Genomic DNA, 27,027 nt, shown 5'->3' with positions numbered 1-27,027 from the left:
GGAAACCTATGCAGTCATGAGCAGAATGTCCAAACTCTTTACAGAGAGGAGTTAAGGTTACACCCCAGTCTTACAGTTAATGCTGTAGAGCATTATGCTCCCCACTGTGCCAGTCTTAATAGTATGCAGTTGAATTTCTGGGCATAAAATTCCTCTGGGCAGCTTTCTCTTTCTAGGTAGTGAAGTTAAAGCTTGCTTGCTGAGACTACTTTTCTGGTCTGTGGCTGGTTCTCTGGAGAAGTTCTGCTGAACTGTTATCCCATGTTTGCAGAAGCACAACCTGGACATGCTGAAAATGGATGTGTTTCTATTTAAATTCTGATAGGCAACTTCCTTTCAAGACTGCAGCTGTTCTGAAAAGTGTGGAGCAGAAGTTTAAGCTATACATAAAGTCTCTGACAGGTTTGAGGTTTCCCAAGCCAAATACAAAGTCTGCTCATTCACATTCAACAAATCTTACCCCCACCTCCCATCCCTTTTTGTAGTTGAGGTATTCTGGGTTAGGATGGCTAATTGAATTGAATTTATTTCTTACATCCTTCATATACATGAATAAAAATCTTTACTTTATCTCCATCTAAATGTGCAATTTATCGTAATTTATAATAAATAGTTTGTAGAACAGGACAGTCAATATAATATAGAAATACAATTGTATCAGCATGAATTAGTTAGACTGATGGCCTGGTGGAAGAAGCTGTCCTGGCTTTTATGCTGCGGTACCGTTTCCTGGATGGTAGCAGCTGGAACAGTTTGTGGTTGGGGTGACTCAGGTCCCCAGTGATCCTTTGAGCCCATTTTACACACCTGTCTCCGTAAATGTCCTGAACAGTGGGAAGTTCATATCTCACACTCTCGGGATTGTGAGGGATGAAATGGTACTTGATTTTGTGTTCGTTTTTTTTCCTATTCTGGAACATGACCCTAGTGTCTCCGTGATATTTTGTATTGCAATGACTGCAAACCTGTGTGTTGGTGTGCACTGCCAAGATTCTGTGAAATTGATAGCAACTTCTGGAGTTTGCACTTGCGAAGTTCAGAGTGATATTCCAAGTCATTGACATCCTGATCCTCCTTTGAAGGTACAGCTGAAGTTCACTTAAACTGATGCCACTTAGCTCATGTGAACTTCAACCTTTCGCATACTACTTCTGTAAAAACTTGCTGAAGGGAATGTTAAACCTTGTTAAATGAGATTTTTTAAAAATCCCAACTAATTCATAATTAACCGCTCTGGATGACTAATTTTTATATTTGCAGAATCTCAGATATTTCCATTCCATCTTTTAAAAAGTCAATGATTATATAATATGGTATTTTTACCTCCATTGCAATTTTTGATCACCCTTCTACAGAGTATAATAAATAACCCATTAGTCACTCAGTTCCTGGTTTGCACTGATGGGAGAAACCTTCACTGCAAATGGCTGCTCAGCTTGCTTGATGATATAAACGGACGCCTGCAGTATGCCTAGAGTTGGTGTCAGAATGTGACTGATACTGGGAATGGTGCCATTCACAACACCGACTGCGAGAGTTCCGTAATTCTTCCTTTGAAGTCTGCAGCCAGTGCTGTGAATACTCTGCTCACTGTAAAATCCATTCTAATGCCTGTAAATGTATAGCCCAGGGCACCCAAAGGGACCATCAGATAAGTACAGCTTATGAGCTGTGGACTACCTTTAGAAATATTGGAAGTAATACATTTAGCAGGTATGAGGCATCAAGAATGGCAGTGAGGTATTGACCGAAGAATTTAGTTTTAGTGTTGTCTGATTGGAGGTTGATATTGTTGAGGAAAGCATGCTTGAGGTAACTGTTACGGGCCATTTTATATCCTAGTGGGATGGGAGATGATTTCAATGTCTCATTCAGAACCATGTTTATTCTTTCTTTTTCTTTTCAAATCTTTTTATTATTATTATTATTATTATCCAAAATAACAAGAGTACATTGAAATAGATAACACAGTGTCTCATAGGAAAAAACAAAGTTGTAAAGATTGAAAAATGTGGTGACACAAAAAAAAGGAAGAAAAAAAACCCTACTAAAGCAAAGAAAAGTGAGGGGAAAAAACCCATTAGGTGTTTAACCCCGGAGCCAGGCGTCATACAAAAAGCTTCTACAGGTTTATTATCACCGGCATGTGTCGTGATATATGATAATGTGTCTTGTTGATGACATGTCCTTTCATTACTACATTGGAGTGCCAGCCGAGAATATGCCTTCAGATCTCTGGAAAGGGGCACCGAACTAAAGACTTCTTGCTCCACGGTGAATTCTTCCATAGCTGCTTTCATTAGTACTTTGTGAGTTGGTTAAGGAGAGATCAGATGTATTTATCTTTGCCCTTGTGATGCTGGAAAAACCCAGAAAATGCTGGATAAAGCCTTAAAAGATTCCTTTCTCTATGAAAGCACTCCTTGTTAGTTTGATTCATGCTGGACTTTTCCTTCATGACTTAGGCCCCTGTTTTGGCTCTGGATCTGAAATGGTCTAACTGCAGGGTGTTGTTGCCTCTGCAGACTGTGTGTTCGCTAATGTGTTTTACCTTTGTTTGATCGCAACAGGCACGGTGTGGGAAGAACCCGACAACCTCTGGTAAGTCTGCATCTACTCTGGGAAGGAACCTTTTCAAGTAAGCAGTGTGGTGAGCAGCAAGGAGCAGAGCTTGTCCATTCCTCAGCTGCCTCCTTCATAAACTACCAACCTAAACCGTTTACCGAGATGGACGTGGGCTCTCGGCTGTTATGTAGGGTGCATTAAGGAGGCAGGACAACGCCAGTGGGCTGGTGGAATAGGTAACGATGACGGAGGATGTGGTGGAGGTGGAGATAGAGAAGAGATGATTCACCAGGGTGGAGCATTACAGTGATAAGGAAAGATTGTTTAAGCTAGGGTTGAGAAGGCTGAAGGTCAACTTGATAAAGGTGTATAAAATTTTAATAAGATTGATAGTAAGCAATTACTTTTCCAATGGTGGGATGCCTAAGCTGAGAGGCAGGAGGTTCCGAGAAGACTGGGGAATTGAGAAAGCACTGCCTTAAGAAATGGTGGAGGCAGATACGCTCATGTCATTTAAGAAGCATCTAACCAAAGTATCTGAATTGTGAAAGAGTTGGTGGCTGCGTATCTATTACAGGCCATCTGTATTAGTGTAGATGGGTACGTATAGAGACCATGAATGTGGTGAGATGAAGGACTTGTTTCTCTGCTCAGACTTCATGACCTAAGATTATTGAAAAGAATTTCTCAGAAAACTAATATCTGTTGGTTATTGTATGTGGAGTTAACTGCGGTGAACGGTTTCAAATTCTGTCCTCTCCAATCCCTTTTTATCCCGGTAGGAATGCTCGGGACATACGCAGGTTTGTGTATCTAGCCTTGTCCCAAAGCATCTTTCCAATAAAAATAACAAAATCCTTATTGGTGTGAGGTCCTCTTTGAAATGAGATTGGCTGACGGGGGCTGTGACACAGCTGGTGTAATGTTCCAAATGTTAGCCCAGCGGTGAGGTGTTTTCATTGCTGACCCTGTGGATGAGTAGCTGAGCCATACAGGGCAAAATGTCCTGGACTTGTTCCCATTTTGTGCTGTTTTTAATTTGCTTGCCCGATTGAAAGGCACCTTTCATATCCACCTGAGGTCAGTGAATCTAGATCAGTTCAGAAGTGGTTAACAGTCAATACCAGCCACATGGAAAATGGTGGATATCTTGCCCTACTGGGAATTAGTAAATTCACATATCTGCTGGGTTATCATGATAATCCATCAGATACGTAAACTCCTTTACTAATTCAGTTTGTTTTAATTTTTTTAACTGAATTTTGATATTACCTCTGCAATCACAAGTCTTAACATAGAAGTAAGTCCAAACTTCTGGATTGTTTGTCTATCCAAATTATAATTAATCTCGATTTGTCAGGCATAGTTACTGATTCCGACTGATATCCAGGTTTTGGAATTGGAATTGGGTGTACTATCACTGGCATACGTCATGAAATCTGTGTTTTGAGAAATTTGTTTTTTTAGTGGCAGCAGAACATTGCAATGCATAATATAGTAAAATTTAGTTTTTATTATTAAGTATGTATGAAAAATAGGTAATGCTAAAAGAGAGGGGGAAAATAGTGAGGTCATGTTCATGGGTTGATTGTCCACTCAGAAATCTGTGGCAGAGGGAGGAAGCTGTTCCTGAAATATTAAGGGTGTGCCTTCAGGCCCCTGTACCACATCCTTGATGGTAGCAGTGAGAAGAGGAAACGTCCTGGGTGATGGGGGTCTTGTTGATGGATGTCACCTTTTGAGGCATTGCCTTTTGAGGGTGTCTTGGATGCTGGAGGGACTAGTGGCCATGACAGAGCCGGCTGAGTTGACAACTTCCTGCAGCTTTTCCCAATCCTGTGCAGTGGTCCCTCCATACCAGACGGTGATGCAGCCAGTTAGAATGCTCTCCAAAATGCATCTGTAGAAATTTGCAAGTGTTTTTGACATTGTAATTCTTCTCAAACTCCTAATTAACTATAGTCACTACCTTGCCTTTGTAATTTCATCAATATGTCAGGCATAGGATAGATCTGCAGAGATGTTGACACCCAGAAACTTGAAACTGCTCACTCTTTCCACTGCTGATCCCTCGATAGGATTGGTGTGTGTTCCCTTGACTTCTCCTTCCTGAAGTCCACAGGCAATTCCTTGGTCCTACTGGTACTGAGTGTAATGTTGTTGTTCCAACACACTTGACAGCTGATCTATCTCATTCTTGTATGCCGCCCTCATCACCATCTGAAATTCTGACAGCAAGAGTTGTTACTGGAGATAAAGGTTGTGAATTCACTAAGATCTGTCCCGGTCAGGCGTGTGTCTTGCATGACAGAAAGAGCTGGAAACACCCAGCAGATCAGGCAGAATCGATGACGAGAGAAACAAAGTTAACATTTCTGTAACATGCAGGCCTTGTAAAGATAATGAGTTGAAAATTGCCTAGTGGTGTAAAGAACAGCTGTGAAATTGCTACAGAGGTAGGTAGCAACTTTAAGAAAGAAAATATGGAGCTGGGGATACACGAAGCAAGAGGAGAAGAAAAGAAAGAAACTTAACTTTTAAAAATGACGTATCTTCTACATTGAATAATTGTGTTGTATACACATTACCATGGCAACCATTTGAAATTCTTCAAAACAAATTCAAGGAATTGTAAAAGTTCAAGGGATTTCGATCAAAGAACTTTAAATAATTGCTCTCTTTCTCACCACTAACTTTGAGGTTGTGAATTCAAATTCTACCTTAAGAATTTTTTTAAAACAATAACTCATTTCAGACAATCTGGTTACTGGAGTTGCGACTGAAAGTCTCCAGATTGCTGTTAACACCTCAGAGGTCCTGCTACTACTGCTCTTGGAACTTGGCTTTCCACAGCCATGCCAAGGTTCAGCTTTAGTGCCGCTGACTGTTAAGCTTTGGAACACTTTTCCTTGTCTTTCTGATCTTGTTGCTACCAATGCAAAAAGTTAACTGACCAAGCAAAATGCAAAAAACGTAAAAAGACCACCTTCTAAAATACTGACATGCCTGTAAATATTCATTGCCTTTCAGCCAGAGATTCTCTGCAGCAGTCCTATGTTGGTTACTTCTGGCCCTCAAACCCTGGCCCAAGATCATGTTGATTTCAGAAGTCTGGACCACAACAAGGAAAATGTAAGAAGTGTCCCTTACTTTTGAAGATACGAGATTGGAAGTGCTGTGGCCAAATATGCCTACTTCTCAAGATCTTGCTGTGGTTTGGCTATTTTGTGTTTAGTTTGAGGACATACAGTGCATTCCGGTTAATTGCGACACATCGTGACCAGAACATTTTGGCCCAATTAAGCAAATGCTGCAATTAGCCAAAGGGTCATGGAAATCGTTCAAAAAAAAAGTATATTTAAAAAAAAAAGACAAACTAACAAATTATGTGTTTAACTGAAATGCATACCAAATTAGAACATTACCAATTGTACTCCAGTATAATAAAACCAGTGTATTAATTTCTAATGGTTACCAACAGAGGAATTCATCCAGTGTACATAATGAACAAAATCTGTGCAGATGATGGACTGCCTTCATACAATGCAATCAACAATGGATCCTGCAAATCTTCATATTCATTGTAACATTCAAGATTATTGTTATACCTTCAAATTTTTCATTGTTCTTAACTTGTTGAAGTAGTGAAATTATTTCATTTTCATTCCTAGCCATTTCTGGTATCTCCAAACCTGAATGCCTGAAACCACAGTGAGCAAAGCAGTTCAGAACCGTCTAACTGCTTCTTTCTTGCCAAGCATCACTGTTTTTGAACACAAACACGTGCAACTGATCCTATTTAAAATCTATTCGATCTAAGCATAATATAGCGTCTAATGGCCGCACAACTACACATGACTGACTCTCATTAGAACTTGTTCAGCAAGTCACCTGCCCCAATTAAGTGGCAGGGTGTCCCAAATAAACAAAGGGAATGCCAGCAATTTTCTCAATTAGTATTTGTTCTTTAAGAGTTGCCTCGATTAACCAATGATCCAATTAACCAAATTGACTGTATTTGGAATAAAAGGCAAATTGCTTGAGATGCTCAGTAAGTTTGGTAACATTGTGGAGACAAAGGGATTGTCAACAGTCTTCTTCAGGGTAGTGATTTGACCTTCCCTTTGCCTCCATCGATTTTGCCTGAGTTCCTCCAGAAGTTTTTGCTCTAGATCCTTGCGTCTGCAATCTCTTGTTTCTTTATCATTTAGTACAGCCTCTTTCTTTGTCTAGTATGTGATTAGCATGTGTAATTACATTAGTGAGGTGTTTCCATTTCCTGTTGCTTTCATCCAAAATCCTCTGGGACTTTGTCCGTCGGTTTCATTTCCAGTGGAACCATCCTACAAATCCATGTCTGAGCCAAAACTTGTTTTCTCCAAAAGTTTTTAGGGAATGGAACAAACAAATTTTTAGTAGTTTTGTTTTAATGTTTTTGCTTGACGGTAACTGCTAGTGGGAGGATTGGGGATGGTGATTGGGGATAAATGACTTGTGACATGTTGCTTTGTTTTTAAAAATGTAGAAACAACTTCTGCAACACCTTCTTAAATCTGTTTTAATCCTTTACCGATAATCCTTAACTTGAACCCCACAACCACCTTGTGTATCTGTTTACTTTTGGCCTGAAAGCACCTCCACCATATTGTGAAGCAAAGCACTGGGAATGTTGGAAATCTGAGTTAAAAACAGAAGACTAGCAATACTCTTTGGGAAGTAGAGCCGATTTAAAATTTCGCATCAGTGGCCTTTCATTAGAATCCTGCTTTTGTCTCTGATCTAAAATTGCAATACTGCTGTTTCATTAATTTCTTTTCAAGTATTGATTTTTTTCTTTGTATCTGTTTAAAAAAAAATGATTGTGGAGTTGGTGTTTGATCTTTGCTTTGCCTCAATATCCTATCAGACAAGATTCAAAATTCTTATTGTGCAAGAAGCAAATAATGGAAATGGAAGAAATTCATAACAGGAACCTAGATGTACTCAACAGCATCTACGGAGAAAGCTGGTTAACGTTTCTAGTTAATGACTTTTCATAACCAGTAATCTGATGAAATGCCATCACTTCAACGTATTGAAGAGGATTTGCTAAGTGTAGATGGAATGTCCATTGGAAGCTTGAGTGTACCTTTGCACAACAGTTCCAGTTAGTTCTTATTTCCTGTTAGGCTTGCTAAAGATTTATATAGTCGCCATTACATCCTGCTTATCTTCTGTACCTCTGGCAATGTAATTCACAATCATTTGAATTTTACGACCGGTTCTACAGGAGATGTTGCTTTGAAACATAACCCAAATCTCTAAGCTCCTTCACATCATTCTTTTCCTCCATTTAAGGAAGGGGTTCCCAAACTTTTTTATGACACACACCCCTTCCATTCATTAACTGAGGGGTCCGTGGACCCCAGGTTGGGAACCCCTGATTTAATGTGTAATTGTCCTTTCCTTATTTTATCCACCCAAATCCTTTGTATGACACACGCACCATCCCTGGAGTCAGTCAAGTGAATGCTCACTGTATTGTTGATTGGGTTAGTATTTAACAAAAGTATATGAATACTAAGGAACAGACTAATCTCAATTACGATATAGAAATTTTACCATTAGTGTTGCAAATTTTATCCTCATGGTTTCTTTTGCCAGGAAGGAGATGAGTTTAAGAAGCCAGATGGCCTAGCTCCCAAGATAACATTGCCACCCTCCCAAGGACAAAAAGTCTGTGAAACCTTAACATCATCTTTGGTGAGTCTTACTTAAACAGACATGTTCAAAGCGAGTGGAGTGGTGTATCTTTAGCTTGGTGTTTGACTTCCTCATTTCTCCTTTATCCATCCCCAGCACTGACATAGCTATTCAATGAGTCAGTGTAGTGAGCACTGACTCCTCTGGGAACTCTTTCCATTGACCTCTAAGGATGCAGAGGCCAGTTGCAGCTGCTCCATTGAGAGGTTCCGATCATTAGAAATGTAACCTAGGAGCTTCCTGGTCTTCATGGGCCAGAAGGTAACCAGGACCTCCCTGGTGAGCAAATGGTCTTCTGTTGAAACACAGCAGGTCAAGCAGATTCTGCCATAGTCTGATGCAGGGGTCCAACTCAATGTCAACAATTTCTCCCCCTCACCCACAGATACTGTTTTCCTACAGTAGGTTGTTCCTTGCTACAGATTCGCCACCTACAGTGTCTTGTGCCCTTTCTGTCAGTGTGGGTGAGGTGTACCCTACAGTTTATTCAATGAGTGAAGGATGATAGTTTAATTTTTATTTTGTTAAGACTGGCCTTATTTTTTAATTATGCATATTACTAGGCAAGCTGAGATTTAATATTCATTCTTGATTGCCCTTCTGAAGGCATTGTGCTTTCTTGCAGAGCTTTAACTCAGCAGCAGTAAAGGAGCAACCATGAATGTGACAGTCGGGATAGTCCTGAGGCGTGGGTCAGTGCCCCTTGGCCCAGCATGTCAGTGGTGACCATCAGCCATGCATCTGCTCTGATCTGTATACCAGCATTAGTCTGTGGTCTTTGTCATGTCAATTCATGCACTCATCTATCACAGTGCCTTGAGAACCATAGAAAGGGGATCGATGTGACTCTGCTGAATGTTACTATACTAATCCCACCTGGCGCTCAGCTCTCACCCGTGGCTCCAAGTAGCTGTAGCACGTGCAGCGGCCACACCCCGGTAAACCGTCTCGGCAGACGGACCAAACCAGGTGAGGGTAGCCGATGGGTCTTCGACCCTCGGTGAGGTAGGGGATCTGTCTGTCCCAGCGTGTGAAGTCCGGCGATGCTGGATTGAGCAGAGGAGACCGATTAATGGTTCAACGGTCAAGAAGGCAGGCCCAGCAGGCATTGGTGGAGCGCTAAGAGCACGACAGGGCACGTAGACATCCTGGTCAACCACTGCAAGAGGTGGTGATCTCTTTAAACTCACCCGGCAGAAGGCAAAGGCAAACCACTGCTGTAACCTGCCACGAACATGATTTCCCAATGTCAGAGCGGCGTGGAGGGAAATCATCCGCCAACTGGAAATTACAGATGCGACCTACCGACGACGATGAATCCCTTTTACCAACACTTGGTCTTTAGCCTTGCATGCCTTGATGAATCGTGTATATATCCATTAGATGCTTGTATATTGTGAGAGTACTTTCCTTCATTGCCCTTTTCATCTAGATTGCGCTGACTTCATGTAAAGCTGTTCCTGATTTTTTTTTCCCTGCACTGCTCTATTATTTTCTCATGTGACAGAGCTTGTGGGATTGGGTTACGAGGGTGAGGAAGCATTGTCGAGGTTCTGTGGTGTCTTCAGTAGCTAGCTCACACTACAGATGCTGCATGCCAACAATGGAATGGGTAGATGTCTAAGATGGTTGATGGTATGCTTTATCAAGGTTGGTAATTTTTGTTGCTACCTGCAACCATGCAAGTGCTTCATCACATGTCTGACTTGTGTGTTGTAAATGGTAGATGACGTCCTTGTCCATGTGCGTCCTTTTTTAATGTGCAGTATATTTATGTAGTGGGTTTCAGGGTGGAGATGTGTCTACCAAAGGAGGTGCTACCTGCAAGTCACCCTTGGGCAAGATGTAGCACTTGCTTAGACCCCCCTCCCCCCTTCCCCTCTTCCCATCAGAGTCACGTGAAGCCATGGTTCTATGAGCAGCTGGTGCACAAGCCCTGGTTATGCCACCAGGAAGACAATCTCTGAAGAGTATTGATAACGGCTGAGGTTACCCGTCTTGTAAAGACACTGCCCAGAAGAAGACAATGGCAAGCTGCTTCTGTAGAAAAATTTGCGAAGAACGGTCATGGTTATGTAAAGACCATGATCACCTATGTCATATGACACAGCACATTACAAGCGAATGATGTTTATGCAGCTGCTGCATTTGAGCTTCTGATCAATAGTTGTTCTCTAGAAGTTGCTGGTGGCAGCTTTGATAAATGTAACACCATTATTTGCAAAGGAACAATGTAAGGTGCAGATAAAAAGAGTCAACTTGCCCCGTGTATGAACTTACCTGGGTTTTGGGGGAAAAACAACAAATCCAGTCAAGGGGCACATTCCTACTGCTAGCTGGCTAATGAAGGGAAGGCTAACGATGAAGGAGTTTAAACTACCTTGGACCTAGGATGCTACTTTGATCATCTCCTACATCAACATCCTGGGCTGAGATGATTTGCCTCTAAATGTGGCCATCCTCTAGCTGTAGGCCCAACCACTGTGGCCCATTCCTCTGCCTCCACCACTAACCCTAAGCACAGGGGCTAAAATGTTAACACAAGTCCATGGTGTCACTTTCAATCAAGCATTACCCTGTTGTCAAATTCTCCCTCTCCTGTGAAATTTTTTGGTGGGATCAGGAGCTGAGTGTTCCTGATGGAATAGACCCGATATTAGTGAACAGTCATAATGTGGCAGTATTTATAAAATCCTTGAATTATTTCCTCCCTGATGTGTCTGTGTCATCTGAAATACAATAGATTTCGCTTAATTGCTTCATATCAAGACCAGTACATGTTGGCCCAAGCTGAAATTTCATGGAAACTTAAAAAGTCTAAAAACACAAGCTAATTTTAACTGAAAGGCAAATTGTGTATTTTAATGAAATGCAGAACAATTCAGGGAGCGCAAAGCGCAGAAACAAATATCACTGTGATGATTGTACGCTCTAGTATCATTGTTTGGTGACAATAAAGTATTTGTAATTTGGAACACAAGCTGTAATAGTTCCTAATAGTTATCAACGGAGGAATTATACACTGCCATGTTCTTTCGATTGACTGTAAATGAACAAAATCTGTGCAGATAAAAGATTACCTTAATACAATTGCTTTTGATGACTGCATCTGCCAAATCCTCTTCTTTCTTTCTTTTTTTGTAAAAGAGAAGATGATTGTTAATGCCTTCAAATTCTTAGTAGTGATGCACCATCAATAACGCTCGGAGACGTGAGGCAAGAGATAAGCTTTTATTAGCTGGAAGAGAGCACTATCAGCAGCAAGAGACCATCACACAACATCCTGGAGACTGAGGGAGGAGCAGTGCCTCCAATCGCCTTTATACAGGGGTCTGTGGGAGCAGTCAGCAGGGGGGCGTGTCCAGACAGATATATGTAGTTCACCACAAGTAGTTCCTAACATGTTGAAATAATTTCATTTTCACATCTGAGTGTTTCTCGCATCTCCAAGCCTGAATGCTTGAAGCCACCATGAGCAAAATAGTTTTTGCATTGTCTTGCTGCTTATTTCTCGCCAATATGCAGTGACAGAAATTGCTGCTTGAACATAAACACATGCAACTGACTACTTAAAGTTGCTCTAAGCAACTGCAGCATCTATTGGCTACACAAATGCACACGACTAGCGCTAGTTAGAAACTGTTCAGCAATGGTTTCCTATCCCAGTTAGGTGGTATTGTGTTCCAAATAAAGGAAGGGAATCCTGGCTATTTGCTCGATTAGTTTTTATTCTTTCAGAGTTGTCCGAAAGAAGTGGCTGTTCCAATTAACCGGAATCCACTGAATTTGATTTTAAGAATGTATCTAGCTTTTTGAATTGCAGATTTAGAGTGGGTGGGTCAGTGTTTTTTTAACATTGAATTATTCCTGTAAGTCTCTCCACACAAGGAAAGCAATTTTGTTCTTTTTTTTTAAACCGTTATTATTTTTAACTTGTAGCTTGGCTTTGAGATGGAGGCAGTCAATCATGCAATGTCAAAAGACTCTGGGTGCCTGGACTATGCCATGAGTGAAGACAGTCCTCCTGATGAGTTTTTGGAGTTGATTCAGAATGATCCAGAGGTAATGTGGAAGTTGTTTCTCCATGTAGAAAAATATCTGCTTTCATTTTGTTTCCCCTTGGCTGTTAACTATCTACTTTGCAGGCACATATGATTCAACATGTTAAGGTATACCATTAAATCTACCCCTTTTCAATTGTCCGTGTTATTTGAGTAAACTTGGAAAAACTTAAATCTCAAGTCTCATCCCAATCTGATCCAGAGCAATCCACTGAAATGGATGCCATTTTGAATTCTATAAACATCAGAAAGTCTCAACTTTATTCACCAGCAACCAAATTGGCAATGAGATCTTATGGAGGTTTATAAGTATATAGGGCGGGGTGGGGGGTGTTATATATGATGAATAACTACAGTTTTTTCTGCAGGGAAGGGGAGACCAAAACTAGAGGACACACATGTAACTGAGGTGGGATGAGAAGTTTAAAAGGGACCCAGGGGTCGTGTTTTTTTACATAGAGGATGTTCTTTATGTAGAATAAGCTGCCAAAGGAAATGGCCTAAAATACGTTGAGACAGGTGATGGGGTAGGAAAGGTTTAGAGGGATATGGAGCAACCCAGGCAAATAAGTCTAGCTGAGTTGGGCAACTTGGTCAGCATGGCTGGGTTGGGCTGACCAGCCCGTTTCCATGCAGGCACTATAATTTCATGCATGTTCTATAATTCTCCTCTTCGGGTTTATTGGGTGGGAATAGTGGTGATATAGGAGCAGTTGGGTTCTTACAACTGGCCTCCTGGATTTGGGGAGAAGAACCTGGTGATGCACAGTGACTGCAGCTAAAGTGTGAAGAACAGAGTAAGATTAACGACGTGGTTCAGTTTCGAAGCCCACACAGCTAAGTAATCTGTTAACAGTATTCTTGCACGAACCCAGTAATAATGGCACTTGGGTGAGGAACCATAGACTTGGGGCCAGCTGGAGAACTGCTGCTGTGGCGGAAAGTGAAATCCATTCATTTTAACTTAATCTCAACAATTTAATTGAAATCAGAGTTGTTATCTGATATTTTGTGAGATTTATTGTTTTGTACCTGCAGCACATGCACAATGTTAAATATTTCCATAAGTTCCAATAAATAAATAGTGCCAAAGAACAATAGTGAAGTGGTGTTCCTGGGTTTATGGACAGTTTACAAAGCAGATGGCAGAGGGGAAGTGTGTATTGCATATTGAGAAGAAGGCATGTCCCAGGTAAATTAATTAAACTTAATTTTATTTGTAAATAATATGGTCGCAAGTTTGAGGTTAATAATTGTATTTCCATACACAATAGGACTTCACTTTCAACATTCAGCAGGCAATGGTAATGATATAAATATTAGTTCATTACAATTCACACTGAAAACATGTTTTACTGGTCATATTTTAATGCTGTAATGGCCAGTTTTTGATCTCGATTCCCTTTGTTTACTCAGCTCAAGGTTCCATCTGGTATGATGGTTTTGTTGCATCTGTAATTGGACAATTCATATAGATTTTTTGATTTTGTTTCCGCAGAGGAATTCGAACATGAACAAGGCCATGACCTCCAGCATGGCTGCTCTTTTCACTGGAGATCTCATGAACCAGGGGATGGACACAAGCGCGGTAAGAATGTATATGAAACTAAGGTTGGGATAGAGGAGAGGACACACACACACATTTAGGGCGGCAGTGAAGATTCTCCATCTCTGACGGTGTTCAGAGCTTCCTTCATCATTTGAGTTTCCTCTCAGTTTTCACTACTAATACCATCGCACTCAGATGTGGAAGGATTCTTCATTGTTGTTTCGGTAACAGATTTGTTTTACCGGTCAGGGTTGTTACCCTTGAGCTGAACCCCCAAACCTGGAGGTCTGGTGGACCACTCTTAGTCTGGACTCTACCCTTTGACCTGTTTGACTTGGGTGACCCTAACAATAGCCAAAGCATGAGGCCCTGACTCCAGCCAGAATAGTTCTCTGGGTCTCTAAACCATGACAAGGTTGTGGTCCTCTTGGAGGGGATGATGGAGTAATAATCCCTTTGGTGTTTTCCATCAGTGGTGCTCTCCTGTGTGATTGCTTGAGTCCTATGCTTGATGCTTGTGATCTTCATGAAGGTTTGATGTTTCCTAGAATTGGAATAAATTGGGACTCTTCACACTCGAAGGATGAAAATAAATGGATACCTTGGGATTAGTTTCTGATCATCGGTTATTTAGTACAGTATTTACTTTAATGACCTAGAGAAGGGAATAAAATATAAAGGCTCCTGGTTTGCTGTTGACATGAGAATTAATGGAAGTGCACCTTGTTATGTGGACATCAATATTCTGTGCAGAATAACAATTAAGTGATTTGGCAAATGGAGTTTAATGTAGTGAAGAGTGAAGTTATGTACGAGGAATCAGAAGGTGGAGAGTGACTGTGAGCAGGGTTTAGAGGGTTTTCCATGTTCTAGTGCATGAATTAGAGAGAGCCTGTTGAATCATAAACACTAATTCTGCAGATGCTGGAAATCCAGAGCAACGCACAAAATGCTGGCGGAACTCAGGAGGTCCAGCAACATCTGTGGAAATGAATGAACAGTTGACGTTTCACCCTGAGACCCTTCCTTCCCACTGCCTGAGCTGCAGGGTTCAAGCACTTTGTGTGCGTAGCCTGGTGAATTGGCAAGTTTGGGTCTATATTCCTTGGAGTTTAGAAGAATGAGTGACCTTTTTCAAATACATAATATCTCAAGGATGCTTGACAGGACGGATGTTGAGGTGTTTCTATTTGTGGGAGAGTCACAAACAAGGGGACATAGCTACAAAATAAGGGACTGGTCACTTAAACCTTGCAAGTGTAGAAATTTCTTTGAGTAATGAATCTCTGGAGTTCTCTGTCCCTGTGGGTATTGGAGCCCAGATCATTAGATATACTTAAGGTGGAGAAAGAGAAATGTTTTGAAAATTGAGGAATTGAGAGTATGGGAAGTTGGTATAGAAAAGGAGATAAGGCCATTGTAGATCAGCCAGGATCATATTGAATGGCGAGGCAGGGTTAATGAACCTGGTGGACTACTCCTACCTCAATTTTCTTGTCCATTTCAAGAACAGTCAAGTTATTATTTTGTGTTCAATGTAGAAGGGGTGATGTAGTACGGCAGAAGTAAAGGAGAACCAAGCAAGAAACAATGGCAAAGATCTTGGTCAATATCACTAACAAAGTATTGGAGAATTTGGAAAGATGAGTGAAATCAGTGGACCTAATAACTTGCATCAAAGGTACTTGAGGAAGCTGGAGAGGTGGTGGGTTTATTAGTGATGATCATCGGTACAGCCCTAGCAGTTTAAGGTAGCAAGTAGAACAAAACTACTTGAAGCAGGGAGGGAAAAATCTAATAAACTGTAGACTGAGTAACCTGACAGCTGTTGGCAAAAAGTTGAAACCTATCACTGATTACATGGAAGGGGGTGCTTTAAAATATAGTGATGTGATTAGGTGAATCAATGCAGTTTTATGAAGAAAATATTTGATAATTCCAACTTTTTAAGAATTCAATGAACAGGGTAGATGAAAGGGTACAAAGAATTTTCAAAAGGCATTTGATAAAGTTACCATATTGTTATGTAAAATGAGGGTTCATGGGACTGAGAATAACATATTGACATGGATAGAAATGGCAGTGTTAAGAGCATTAAGATGGATAAATCCCCAGACCCAGATTATTGAGAGTCGTAAGAGAAAGAATTGCTGGGGCCTTGACCAATAGTTTTGAGTCCTCGCTAGCCACAGGCAAGCTCCTGGAGGACTAGCAAGTAGCTAATATTGTTTCACTATTCAAAAAGGGAATCAGATAATCCTGGAAACAAGACTGGGGAGTCTCACATCAGTAGTGGGGAAGTTACTGGAGCTAATTGTTATGGTTAGGAATTGCGACCATTAGGAAAATCATAGCCTAATTAGGGAGAGTCAGCATGGTTTTGTGCAGGGCAAGTCGTGTCTTACTAACTTGATTGAGTTTTTTTGATGAGCTGACGAGGGTGATTGATGAAGATAGAGCTGCAGATGTTGTCTACATGCATTTTAGTAAGGCATTTGACAAGGCCCCTCATGTGGAAACTCATCCAGAAGATTAAGATGCATGGGATCAATGGTGAATTGGCCATTAAGATTCAGAACTGGCTTGCCCATAGAAGATGGATGGTAGTGGCTGAAGGGGTGTAGCCTAGCTGGAGGTCTGTGATTAGTGGTGTTCCACAGGGACTTGTACTGGGTTCGCTTGTTTGTAGTGTATATAAATGACCTGGATGAAGATGTGGATGGATGGGTTGGTAAGCTGGCAGATCGATGGTGTTGTGGTTAGCTTAGAAGACTGGTAAAGAGTACAGTGGGATATCGATCAGTTGCAAGACCCTTCACAGTGTTGATGATCACAGGGAACTTGGGGTCCAAGTTCGTAGCTCTCTGAAAGTGGCTACAGAGGTTGATAGGTGGTTAAGAAGGCATATGGCATGCTGGCGTTTATTAGTCGAGGCATTGAGTTCAAATGTCAGTAAGTTAAGTTGCAGCTTTATACCTCGAATTAGGCCACATCTGGAGAATTGCTCACAGTTCTGGTCACCCCGTTCTAGGAAGGATGCTGAGGCTTTCGGGGGGTGCAGAAGAGGTTTACCAGGATGCTGCCTGGTTTAGAGAGCATGAGAGGCGGTTTTCTCCAGAGCAGTGGAGGCTGATGGGAGATTTGATAAAGGTTTATAAGTTTACGAGAGGAATAGGAAAGAGTAGATCTGCCTTTCTCAACCTTTTTGCCCTGGAGGAAGCCTTGAAATAATTTTCAGGGTCAAGGAACCCCTGCATAAAAATTATAATATTTCTACAGCTCACAGTATGTTAGTGTGATCCATAAGTTGTGAAATGACTCAGAAGATTGTAATTCTTCATCATTAACCTTATCAGAATTGTACGCAAGTCTAGGCCTAGAACCCTCCTCTTCCATCTCAGACCTGCTCTTCAAAAATTTCCACAGTGGACCATCAGACGTCTGTAAAACACAGGGGTTCTTAAAATATATTAAAAGGAACAGCATAATAAATAACTAAATGAGAGAACTGCAAAAAGTACAAAAACCTCACAGTACAGTACACTTCCAACCTACACAATACACCTTTTGTAATGTTTACAACAGCAAAGTGGCAGGCTAGCAGCTGAGTTGTAGTGTGTTTATTTTTTAAAAAAAAAACACCTTTAGAATGAAAATTTCCCTCCAATTTTCTACTACACCAGCAGAGTTTGTTCACTCTCATAAATTGGTCAGTGGCACGTCATAGGAAGTTGGAGAGGTAATTCAGGAGGGAGAGGCTGACGTCACAACCCAAGTCGGGCGAGTCCATTCAATGCTTGGAAAATTCACTTCACACTTCTCATCAGCCTACCGTCTTCCCTCTGTGCAATGCGACGCTCACCAGTTATTAGACTACTGTCCTCCCCTCCCCGCAATACAGCCCTCAACAATGATCAGCCTACCATCCTCCCCTCCCTGCAATACAGCCCTCACCAATTATCGGCCTACCGTCCTCCCCTCCGTGCAATACAGACCTCAACAATTATCAGCCTACCGTCCTCCCCTCCCTGCAATACAGACCTCAACAATTATCAGCCTACCGTCCTCCCCTCCCTGCAATACAGCCCTCACCAATTATCAGCCTACCGTCCTCCCCTCCCTGCAATACAGCGCCCACCAATTATCAGCCTACCGTCCTCCCCTCCGTGCAATACAGACCTCAACAATTATCAGCCTACCGTCCTCCCCTCCCTGCAATACAGACCTCAACAATTATCAGCCTACCGTCCTCCCCTCCCTGCAATACAGCCCTCACCAATTATCAGCCTACCGTCCTCCCCTCCCTGCAATACAGCGCCCACCAATTATCAGCCTATCGTCCTCCCCTCCCTGCAATACAGCCCTCACCAATTATCAGCCTACCGTCCTCCCCTCCCTGCAATACAGCCCTCACCAATTATCGGCCTACCGTCCTCCCCTCCGTGCAATACAGCCCTCACCAATTATCAGCCTAACGTCCTCCCCTCCCTGCAATACAGCCCTCACCAATTATCAGCCTACCGTCCTCCCCTCCCTGCAATACAGCCCTCACCAATTATCAGCCTACCGTCCTCCCCTCCCTGCAATACAGCCCTCACCAATTATCAGCCTACCGTCCTCCCCTCCCTGCAATACAGCCCTCACCGATTATCAGCCTACCGTCCTCCCCTCCCTGCAATACAGCCCTCACCGATTATCAGCCTACCGTCCTCCCCTCCCTGCAATACAGCCCTCACCAATTATCAGCCTACCGTCCTCCCCTCCGTGCAATACATTGTGGGATGAAGGGCCTGTTCCTGTGCTGTACTCCATGATCTAATGGGGAAACTGGGCTCGAGGATCTGCCTTAATCTTATTGTAGAGAGGATCAGGGAGCAAATATGTTAAGGTTTCCATTTGTAGAGTCATACATTTATACAGAGGAGAAACAAACACTTCAGCCTCCTCCATCCAAGCTGGCCATCAAGTGCCTTTCTATGTTAAATCTATGTTCTTGAGATTGCCATTTTAAAGATATTTACATCTTGTGCAAGAACTTGCTTCTTGCTAGTGCTGTTCTTTACTGTGCATTTTAATCGGTGCTGATCATGATTAAGACAAAAGACAATTTCTTCACCCCTTGATTTCAAAAGGTTTGTTTTAAAATGTGTGGATGTCAAACCATTATTATTGACATCCTGTAACTGCCCTGAATGAGTCACAACCTGCAGGGAGCCCCTACCACTTCACTCAAGTAACTGAGAGGGTCTTTGCTTATTAGGGGAACAAATATTGGCCAGGTGCTTGCCTGGGAAAATGACACCTCTGTTAAGTGCTTCAAAAATGGAGAGAGCGAGGGCTGGCATCCACTCTGGAGTTTTTAGATGTTACTATGAGACTGCATTCCAATGTAAAGGAGAACCCCTTCATTAAAGATGCAATTTTGTCTGTTGGGTTTTACACAGTAACATTCATTTAAAACTACTCCCACATATCAGATCTTCTAAAATCATTAGTTCATTTAAATCCCTGGCTTCTATGTGGCCAGTCTTGGGGCATGTGGTGGGAACTACAGTGAATTAAGTGGACCTTTTAATAAAACCAGAAGAAATTCTTCTCAAGGTTGGAGCAAGGCTTACTTTTTGAGCAAGTGGTACAAGATTTGGACAAGGTGCTGTGTGTCTTGTATTTGCTGGATGTCCTGCTGGTATTGTGCCCATTACAATAAATAAAGCTCACTTTAATATGAGGACATTGTTTTGAGACTTTCAGTGGTAGCAGCTGTTCACACCGATCTGTACACCGTGACCTTTCCCTGAGGCATGTCAAGGTTAATTTAAAGTTAATATTTGTTACTTGATGACACTTAATTTGAAAGTAATTGTTTGTTTGTTTATTTATTTATTGTGATGCAGTGTGGAGTAGTCTTTTCCGGCCCTTCAAGCCATGTTGCCTAGCAACCCTGATTTAATCCTCACCCAGTCACGGGGCAATTCACAATTACCAGTTAGTGTACCAACCAGCACGTCTTTGAACTGTGGGAGGAAGCCAGAGCACCCGCAGGAAATCCACGCGGTCGTGGGATGAACATATAAACTCCTTACAGGCACCAGCCGGAGTTGAACCCCGGTCACCTGTACTGTAAAGCGTTGTGTGTGTGGCATGTGGCCAACTGGTTAAGGCGTCGGTCTAGTGATCTGAAGGTCGCTAGTTCGAGGCAGCTGAGGCAGCGTGTTGTGTCCTTGAGCAAGGCACTTAACCACACATTGCTCTGCGATGACACCGGTGCCAAGCTGTATGGTTCTAATGCCCTTCCCTTGGGCAACATTGGTGGCATGGAGAGGGGAGACTTGCAGCTTGGGCAACTGCCCAGGCCTCAGTCAACATCGAAAGTCAATGGACAGCTGAAGAAAGCGTTGTGCTAACCACCACACTCCCATGCTCCACTGCAGAATTGTCAGATGCTCGTTTCTCCTCTGTATAAGTGCATGACTATACAGATGGAAACCTTGAGACATTTGCTGCTTGATCCTTTCTACTATACAATAAGATTAAGGTAGGTCCTCAAGCTTGAAGGAGTGAAATTCAGAAACCTAGAGTTCACCATGTTGCCACCTGAAATTGGGATGATTGACTGAACTCTCCCTGCATAAGGAGGAGGGGACAGACCAATTAAATTCATTGCTCCTTTGAATTATTGATCATTTAGTTTTACTTTCAGATTCCTGTCAGGAGGAGCAAGCCAGGCCTGTTTCGGTCACCTTCTATGCCAGAGAGGCTGCACAAGCCATTCCTGAAAAGATTGGAGAGATCTCGGGAAATGGACACACCTGTGAAGAAGAAGCGGCAGAAGAGTTTTGAATACTCCTTGGAGGACAAGGATCTGAAGAAGCAGGAGGACCAGTTCATGGTAAAGGGCCTCTTGACTGGAACCTCAGAAATGTAAATCTAAAAAGGAAATGCATCGTTGGGTCTATCATTTACAAGCTAGATCTTACCAAAAATAATGCCGCTGTTTAATCCATCTGACTTCCTGTCTGCTTTTCTTTGAATCAAATGGTTAAGCACATAGGACAAACTTAGATGCAGAATGTGATCATACAGGGTTCCTTGACCCTGGTTTGCCTATGACCCTTTATCTTGCCCACTCTTCTGCTCAGTGCCCATATCTCATTTGCTTCAACTCAACCTCTCCCTGTGGCAAACAGTCATGCTTTAATAAAACTACTTTAATCAAAATGAATCTCTTTGAAATTCATGATTGTCTTAAGGTCTACAGTGTGTTTGAAGAGCTAATATAGTCAGGTTAACTAAAGCAGGGGTTCCCAACCAATTTTATGCTATGGACCCCTACCATTAACAGAGGGGCCCACGGACCCCAGGTTGGGAGTCCCTGGTGTGAAGTAAATCTGATAGTTGCATGCATTTCCTTCTCTTCCCCCTTTCACTCGTTCAGTAAAACTAACAGCTGTACCAAGCATTACTGTCCGAGTAGAAAGTCCTGGAGAACTTTATCCGCTTATTTTCTTACCTGGCCTCAATAAAGAGAGGACGTACTTTCCATAAAGGGAAGGTTGAGGCTCTAATATTGTCACAAGAAACATCATAGTTTCCATTCTAGATTAGACTATACCTTGACACAGAAGGATTCCACTTGTATTACTGTTCTACAATTCAGAACGGAGAAAAGTAGTCATTGGTTCTCTACAAACTGAAAGGGAAATGCAATAATTTCTTTGCTTCTCCAGCTGTCCTGAACGTCTGCATTTGCTGGAGACGGCACATAATTGAAATGGCAGGAATTGGTTTCATTTCCTCTCAGTATCCATTGATTCCCATGTTTTATGCTAATGGGATATTGGGATGAGTGGCCTTGGCTCTCAGGAAAATGAGTAAGGATGAAGGGATGATATAACTATTGTCAGTTCTTTAGACCTTTGGTAATGACACTGTGATGCAGCACCTAAGAACCGTAATATTTGGTAGGCGAGTACTTCAATGTAAAAATCTGTGCTGGGGTGGAAATCCTGGGCATCTCTTGGAGGTTAAATAGCAGCTTTCAATGGGGGATTTGAGAATTCTTCTTTCTTACGCACCACTCTGCTGGGGAGAAAGATGCATGATAAGTTTACAGATGTTAACTGTTTGATCTGTTCTCTACAGGGCCAAGATGCAATCAGCAGCAAGATCAATGCTTCGAATGATTTGGAAGACAACAGGAACCCCATGGAGCTAATAGGGAACTTTTCCAATGTGAGGTTTTCACCTGTTATACATTCTTTGAAATTTCTGTTATGCCACGACTAATCCCACCTGGATGTGGTTCAGTGAGTACCAGGTGTCGCTCCATAATAGACTAATAAAGGTCATACATCACGATCATCGTCTGTCCACTGAACTACAATGTCCTGTAACACAATAGGTCAATGGTCCTGCTACATATCCTGGCCCCTTTCCGCAGACGTTGTAGGAAAGGACATCTAGTTCAGCTCTTTAGAGTTCCCTTTGTCACCCGGCTGGTAGTGCAGCTCTGCGTTTGATCCTGACTTTTGGTATCTGTGTGGAGTTTGCATGTTCTCCCTGTGAAAGGGTGTATTTCTCCCACATGCATGGGCTTCCTCCTTTGTCCCAAGACGTGGCGAGGTTAATTGGCCACTGTAATTATACCCAGTGTGTATGCAGGTAATGGGGTGTTGAAGAAGATATAGGAACAACAAGTGGGTTCTTAGATGGCCTGCAAGCACTTGCTGGGCAGAAGGGCCTGTTTCCATATTCACCACGATGACCCTATGACTGATCAAAATCTCACCTTCCTTTGATTCGTGATTGCTGATCAACTACCACAAAATTAAACAATCGGCCTCATTCTCAGAATTTTTCAGTGACCTGGCACCCTTACTTCCATGTGTGCAATAGAAATCCCTTCTGAACCTTATGAGAAACGCCCATAAAAATGCTGGATTAGCCTAACCGATTACAGAACTGCACAAGCTGCCTTAACACGGTTGTTTTTGCATTGTTCTGGATTCTTTGATCCCACAAAATCCATTCTCTTCATCTGTTTTCAGAATCAGGTTTAATATCAGGGGCATGTGTTGTGAAATTTGTTGTTTTGCCACAGAGTACATTGCACTGCATAATAAAAACTACATATCACAATAAGGTGTGTGTGTGTGTGTGTGTGTGAGAAACCAAAGCCATCACCACTTACTGCCCAAATATAATTGCCCTTGAGTGAATGGTAGTGAATTTGTTTATCACTAAACAATTAGATTGCCTCTGAACCTTAAATTATGGGATATATGGCAGGTTTATTCAGTTTCTTCTCACGATTAATCTGCAGGAGGAGGAGTGTGGCTGATTGCTTCATTGCGTCCCAGAACCTGACATTCACAAGGCCTGAGGCCAGATATCTTGCTGCAGTTTGAAACCTGGCACAGAGCTGATGCTGAGCCCTCCTAGTCTGTCCATTTACTGCAACAGCAGGCAGGCATTGTTTTTATCACTAGTCTGGAGGTGTCCGCTGATTTGTTTTTTTCAGTGTGCGAATCACATGATGAGTGGATTGTTCCCGATTTAAATTGGTCAGGATCAGTCAGAATAGTGAGTAAACATCTTTGATCACTTATTAAGCATTTGGAAAAGAATTTGAAATAATTCCAACCTCTGGGTATTAGCTTTCTCCAATGACACATTCTTAAGTTTTAGTGATGCAGACTTCTACCTCCCTTTCAGAAGCCATTTTATAGATGCTGCTTGAGCTCATTGCCAGGCAAATCCTTTCTCTCCATTGTGGTTCATCATGATTCGTGCCATCCAGAAAGGGGAAGGAGGAGAGAGATTGCACAGGCAAATCCTTTCTCTCCATTGTGGTGCCACGGTGTTCATCATGATTTGTGCCATCCAGAAAGGGGAAGGAGGAGAGAGATTGCACAGGATGCATCTGATTCCCCCCCCCCCCCCCCACCCCCGCAAACTACCCTGGTAGTCTTCTCCCTATTTTCAATCTTCACTTGAAGTTTATCGGACACTTCACTGTTCAAACCAATTGTATAAAAGGCAATATTATCATAACAATACTCTTGTACTGAATAAAAAGGATATGGATAGCCCACCTGATGTGATATTGAAACTTCAACCATGTTTTCATTGTAGTGCCAGTTCTCATTCTAACAACCTATTTTTTTTTTGGCAGGTTTATGCGTTGCCCACTGTAATGGGTAAGCATGAAGATCTGAAATATATCACCCCTGAAACTGTGAGTTCCACCATTTTACCTGGTGACACTTGTGTTTATGAAGAAATTGGGTAAATTCATTGGAAGAGGGCCCTTGTGCTTACTTATACCCCTAAGTGCTTCATGGTCAAAATATTAGTATCTGAATGGACCAGATGTTTGACAGTGCCCAGATAATGCTTTTATCTGGTGTGTGAAGAGTCTGGCCTGAGAATTAAATGTGAAGATTAGAATTCAGGTTCATTTTTCTTGTGCAGCAATCCATATTAACCAAATGGCATGAGTGAGATTGGCAAGGGCATCTGTGGACAAATACAGGCTTTGCCTTTCCACAGTTTGTTGCCACTAGTAACCTTTTTATGTTTGTCTTTGCAAGTCCTGTTTTGCAACTTTTGAGATCTTCCCATTGCATTTTAAACTGTCGTCTAATTATTTCCTCCGGCCTGTGGTGCCAGAGCCATCCGAGAGAGCTCTGATAAGATCCCAGATAGACTGTCTAATGCCGACCCCAAAGGGCTGGTGACAGGACAGAGTCTGACTGCAGACTTCTCAGCTTTAAGGTGAATCTAGATAATATCGGTGGGCGTCCTCACTGGGTGTTCCAGAAAGGAACGCTCGAATTTCATGATGCTGGAGAAATAATGTCACTTTAGTATAAGCTGCTACAACATTTTTCTTTCAGTACTAGTCATCAATGTGAATCATTATCAAAGTGACCCTCTCAGCTTTTTGCTTGGTCAGTGTTTGTGGCCCTGAATCAGTTTTCGTTTTGATGAAGGGTGTCTAACAATGCTTGTCTTTTCACAAGTGCTACTGGATTTGCTGGTTGTTCATAGAATTTTCAGTTCTTTCTAGCATTGCCATGTTTTGATTTTCATTTTGGAAGAGTGCATTCATGCTGCCAATTCATCAGTGTCTCTGATTCTCTTTGCCATTCTGCTTTGGAACTCTCTTTTGCCCAGTCTCTTTGTATTTCAGTCTGTGATTCAACGGGACGTTGCCTATTAAGTTTTTCCACCTCACCCAGAATCTCTCTACCCTTCAATATAAACTCGTCCAGTGGGCAAAGTATAATTGTGCTGAGTTCAGAGTAATGTTACGCTTGCCATTACTGCTTGCTGTGTTCCTATGGCTGGTGTGCTTAGCTGGATGTTTGGGAATTCATTCAATTGCAAGATGTGAAAATGACCATAATAAGTGTACTTAAAACTTCCTGACCTTGCACAGATGGCTATGATACTACATGGAGAATATGACCACCTTTTAGAAGAAGTCTACATCGTTGACTGCCGCTATCCTTACGAGTTTGCGGGAGGACATATCAAGGTAAATGAATTGCATATTAAATGAAACGATGTTTTCCTTGATTCCACCCCATCTACGACTTTGCCTTCCCGCAGAGTAGAAAAGGTATTTGTGGGTAATCTCCTGCCACCAATTGTAATTAAATTGGCTGTGTTTTTTCCCCTACTGCCCCTTTGTGCACCGTGAAGTGAATGATAAGTTATTGATAGTGAGGTTGTCCCTGCTCTTGAGCAGGCTACATCCACGTCATCGAGCAACCCCAGCGTGAGCAGGGATTTGATTGTGCAAGGATCTGATTGCAGAAATGCCTTTATTAACTTGGGTGTGTTTCAACAGTTGCACAATTCTAGTTAGTGTTTGGACTGCTTGTAAAGTTTCTAAGTCCCAGTCCAGGATGAATGTTTCCTGTTGTAAATAATGTGGCTAATTCTGAGCTGAGATTCTTTCTGTTTTCCTAGGGTGCCCTGAACCTTCACAGAGCGGATGATGCTATTGATTACTTTCTAAAAAAGCCCATTATTCCTAAATCCAAGGAGAAGAGATTGATTCTCATCTTCCACTGTGAATTTTCATCAGAACGAGGACCAAAGATGTAAGTTCCATGGATTATCTTCTTAATCGCCATCGAGAGTGAATTGAAAGCAGGAAGAGCATTGGGAAGGGAAGCATCTTGTACTTTTTGGAATCAAGGAATGATGTGAAATTTCAACTGTTAATGCAGCTTGGGCAGTGAGTTAAAAGCAGGCAAGTTCTTGTGGGAAAGAGTGGTGGTTGCACTCATTCTTTCCGTAGGACTTGGGGAAATAGGTGATTATTGGTTGGAGCCAATTGTTTCCCTCCCCCCTTTTCTTGCTGAGAACTTTAAGGGATGTGAGCTATGAAATGAGTATCAGCTTTTTCAAACCTGTAAATAAAGAAATATCTGCAGAAATCTAAAATTAGTTGCTCTGGTGCTGTAGATTCAAAGGCTGTTCTACAGACGTGAAGGGGAATCGTGTAATAAGGTGTAAGGCAATTTTAATGGATTTAAGAGGACTTGTTTCAGAGCAAGGGACAGTTGGTTCCATTGCTGAACAATGTCAGCGACCTGGGGTCAATCGTGACCACTGGTCTCTGTGCAATTTGCATGATGACTCCGTGGGTTTCCCCTAGGTGCTCTGGTTATCCCAAAGAAGTGTGGGCAGGTTAATGGCCACTGGAAATTAGCTCTAGTGTAGGCAGATGACAAAAAGAATCGAGGGGGTATGGATGGGCACAGGAATACAAATAAGCAGCAGAGGTACAGTGAAATGAGGGAGACGGAATGAGATTGCTCTGCTGGGAGCTCAGTAACTGAATCATCTTTTCTGTATTATAGTACGAGAAAAGGAATTTGAGGAAAGTCCCTGATTACTCATGATGACGTAAAAATACTAAATGTGCTACTGACTGACAGTAGTTTCACCCTAAGTGTGACTCTTAAATACAGGGGAAACTAGCCAACACTTTGCTCTTGCCAGGACTGAGCCACGCTTGGCTTTGTTACCTCTGGTGTTCAATAATCTCAAACTCATTGCACACAAGCTTTTTAAAAGAATACACCTCAGAGC

General features: G+C 42.1%; 1 protein-coding gene across 3 annotated transcripts in view; it reads left to right on the top strand.

The window, feature by feature from the left end:
• Nucleotides 1-27,027, top strand: part of LOC140739484 (M-phase inducer phosphatase 1-B-like) — a 45,762-nt gene that overhangs the window by 13,717 nt on the left and 5,018 nt on the right. For all 3 annotated transcript variants that reach the window (XM_073067829.1, XM_073067827.1, XM_073067828.1), the window contains exons 6-15: nucleotides 2,571-2,601; nucleotides 5,596-5,697; nucleotides 8,209-8,307; nucleotides 12,247-12,369; nucleotides 13,867-13,956; nucleotides 20,618-20,806; nucleotides 22,060-22,149; nucleotides 24,092-24,154; nucleotides 25,361-25,459; nucleotides 25,897-26,030. In XM_073067829.1, coding sequence (XP_072923930.1) covers nucleotides 2,571-2,601; nucleotides 5,596-5,697; nucleotides 8,209-8,307; nucleotides 12,247-12,369; nucleotides 13,867-13,956; nucleotides 20,618-20,806; nucleotides 22,060-22,149; nucleotides 24,092-24,154; nucleotides 25,361-25,459; nucleotides 25,897-26,030 — 1,020 coding nt within the window. The remainder of the gene's footprint in view (nucleotides 1-2,570; nucleotides 2,602-5,595; nucleotides 5,698-8,208; nucleotides 8,308-12,246; nucleotides 12,370-13,866; nucleotides 13,957-20,617; nucleotides 20,807-22,059; nucleotides 22,150-24,091; nucleotides 24,155-25,360; nucleotides 25,460-25,896; nucleotides 26,031-27,027) is intronic.

The sequence above is a fragment of the Hemitrygon akajei genome, chromosome 15, assembly GCF_048418815.1.
Source record: "Hemitrygon akajei chromosome 15, sHemAka1.3, whole genome shotgun sequence".
NCBI lineage: Eukaryota > Metazoa > Chordata > Chondrichthyes > Myliobatiformes > Dasyatidae > Hemitrygon > Hemitrygon akajei.
The sequence above is the reverse complement of the archived record's forward strand: the minus strand, read 5'-3'. Positions and strand labels throughout refer to the sequence as shown.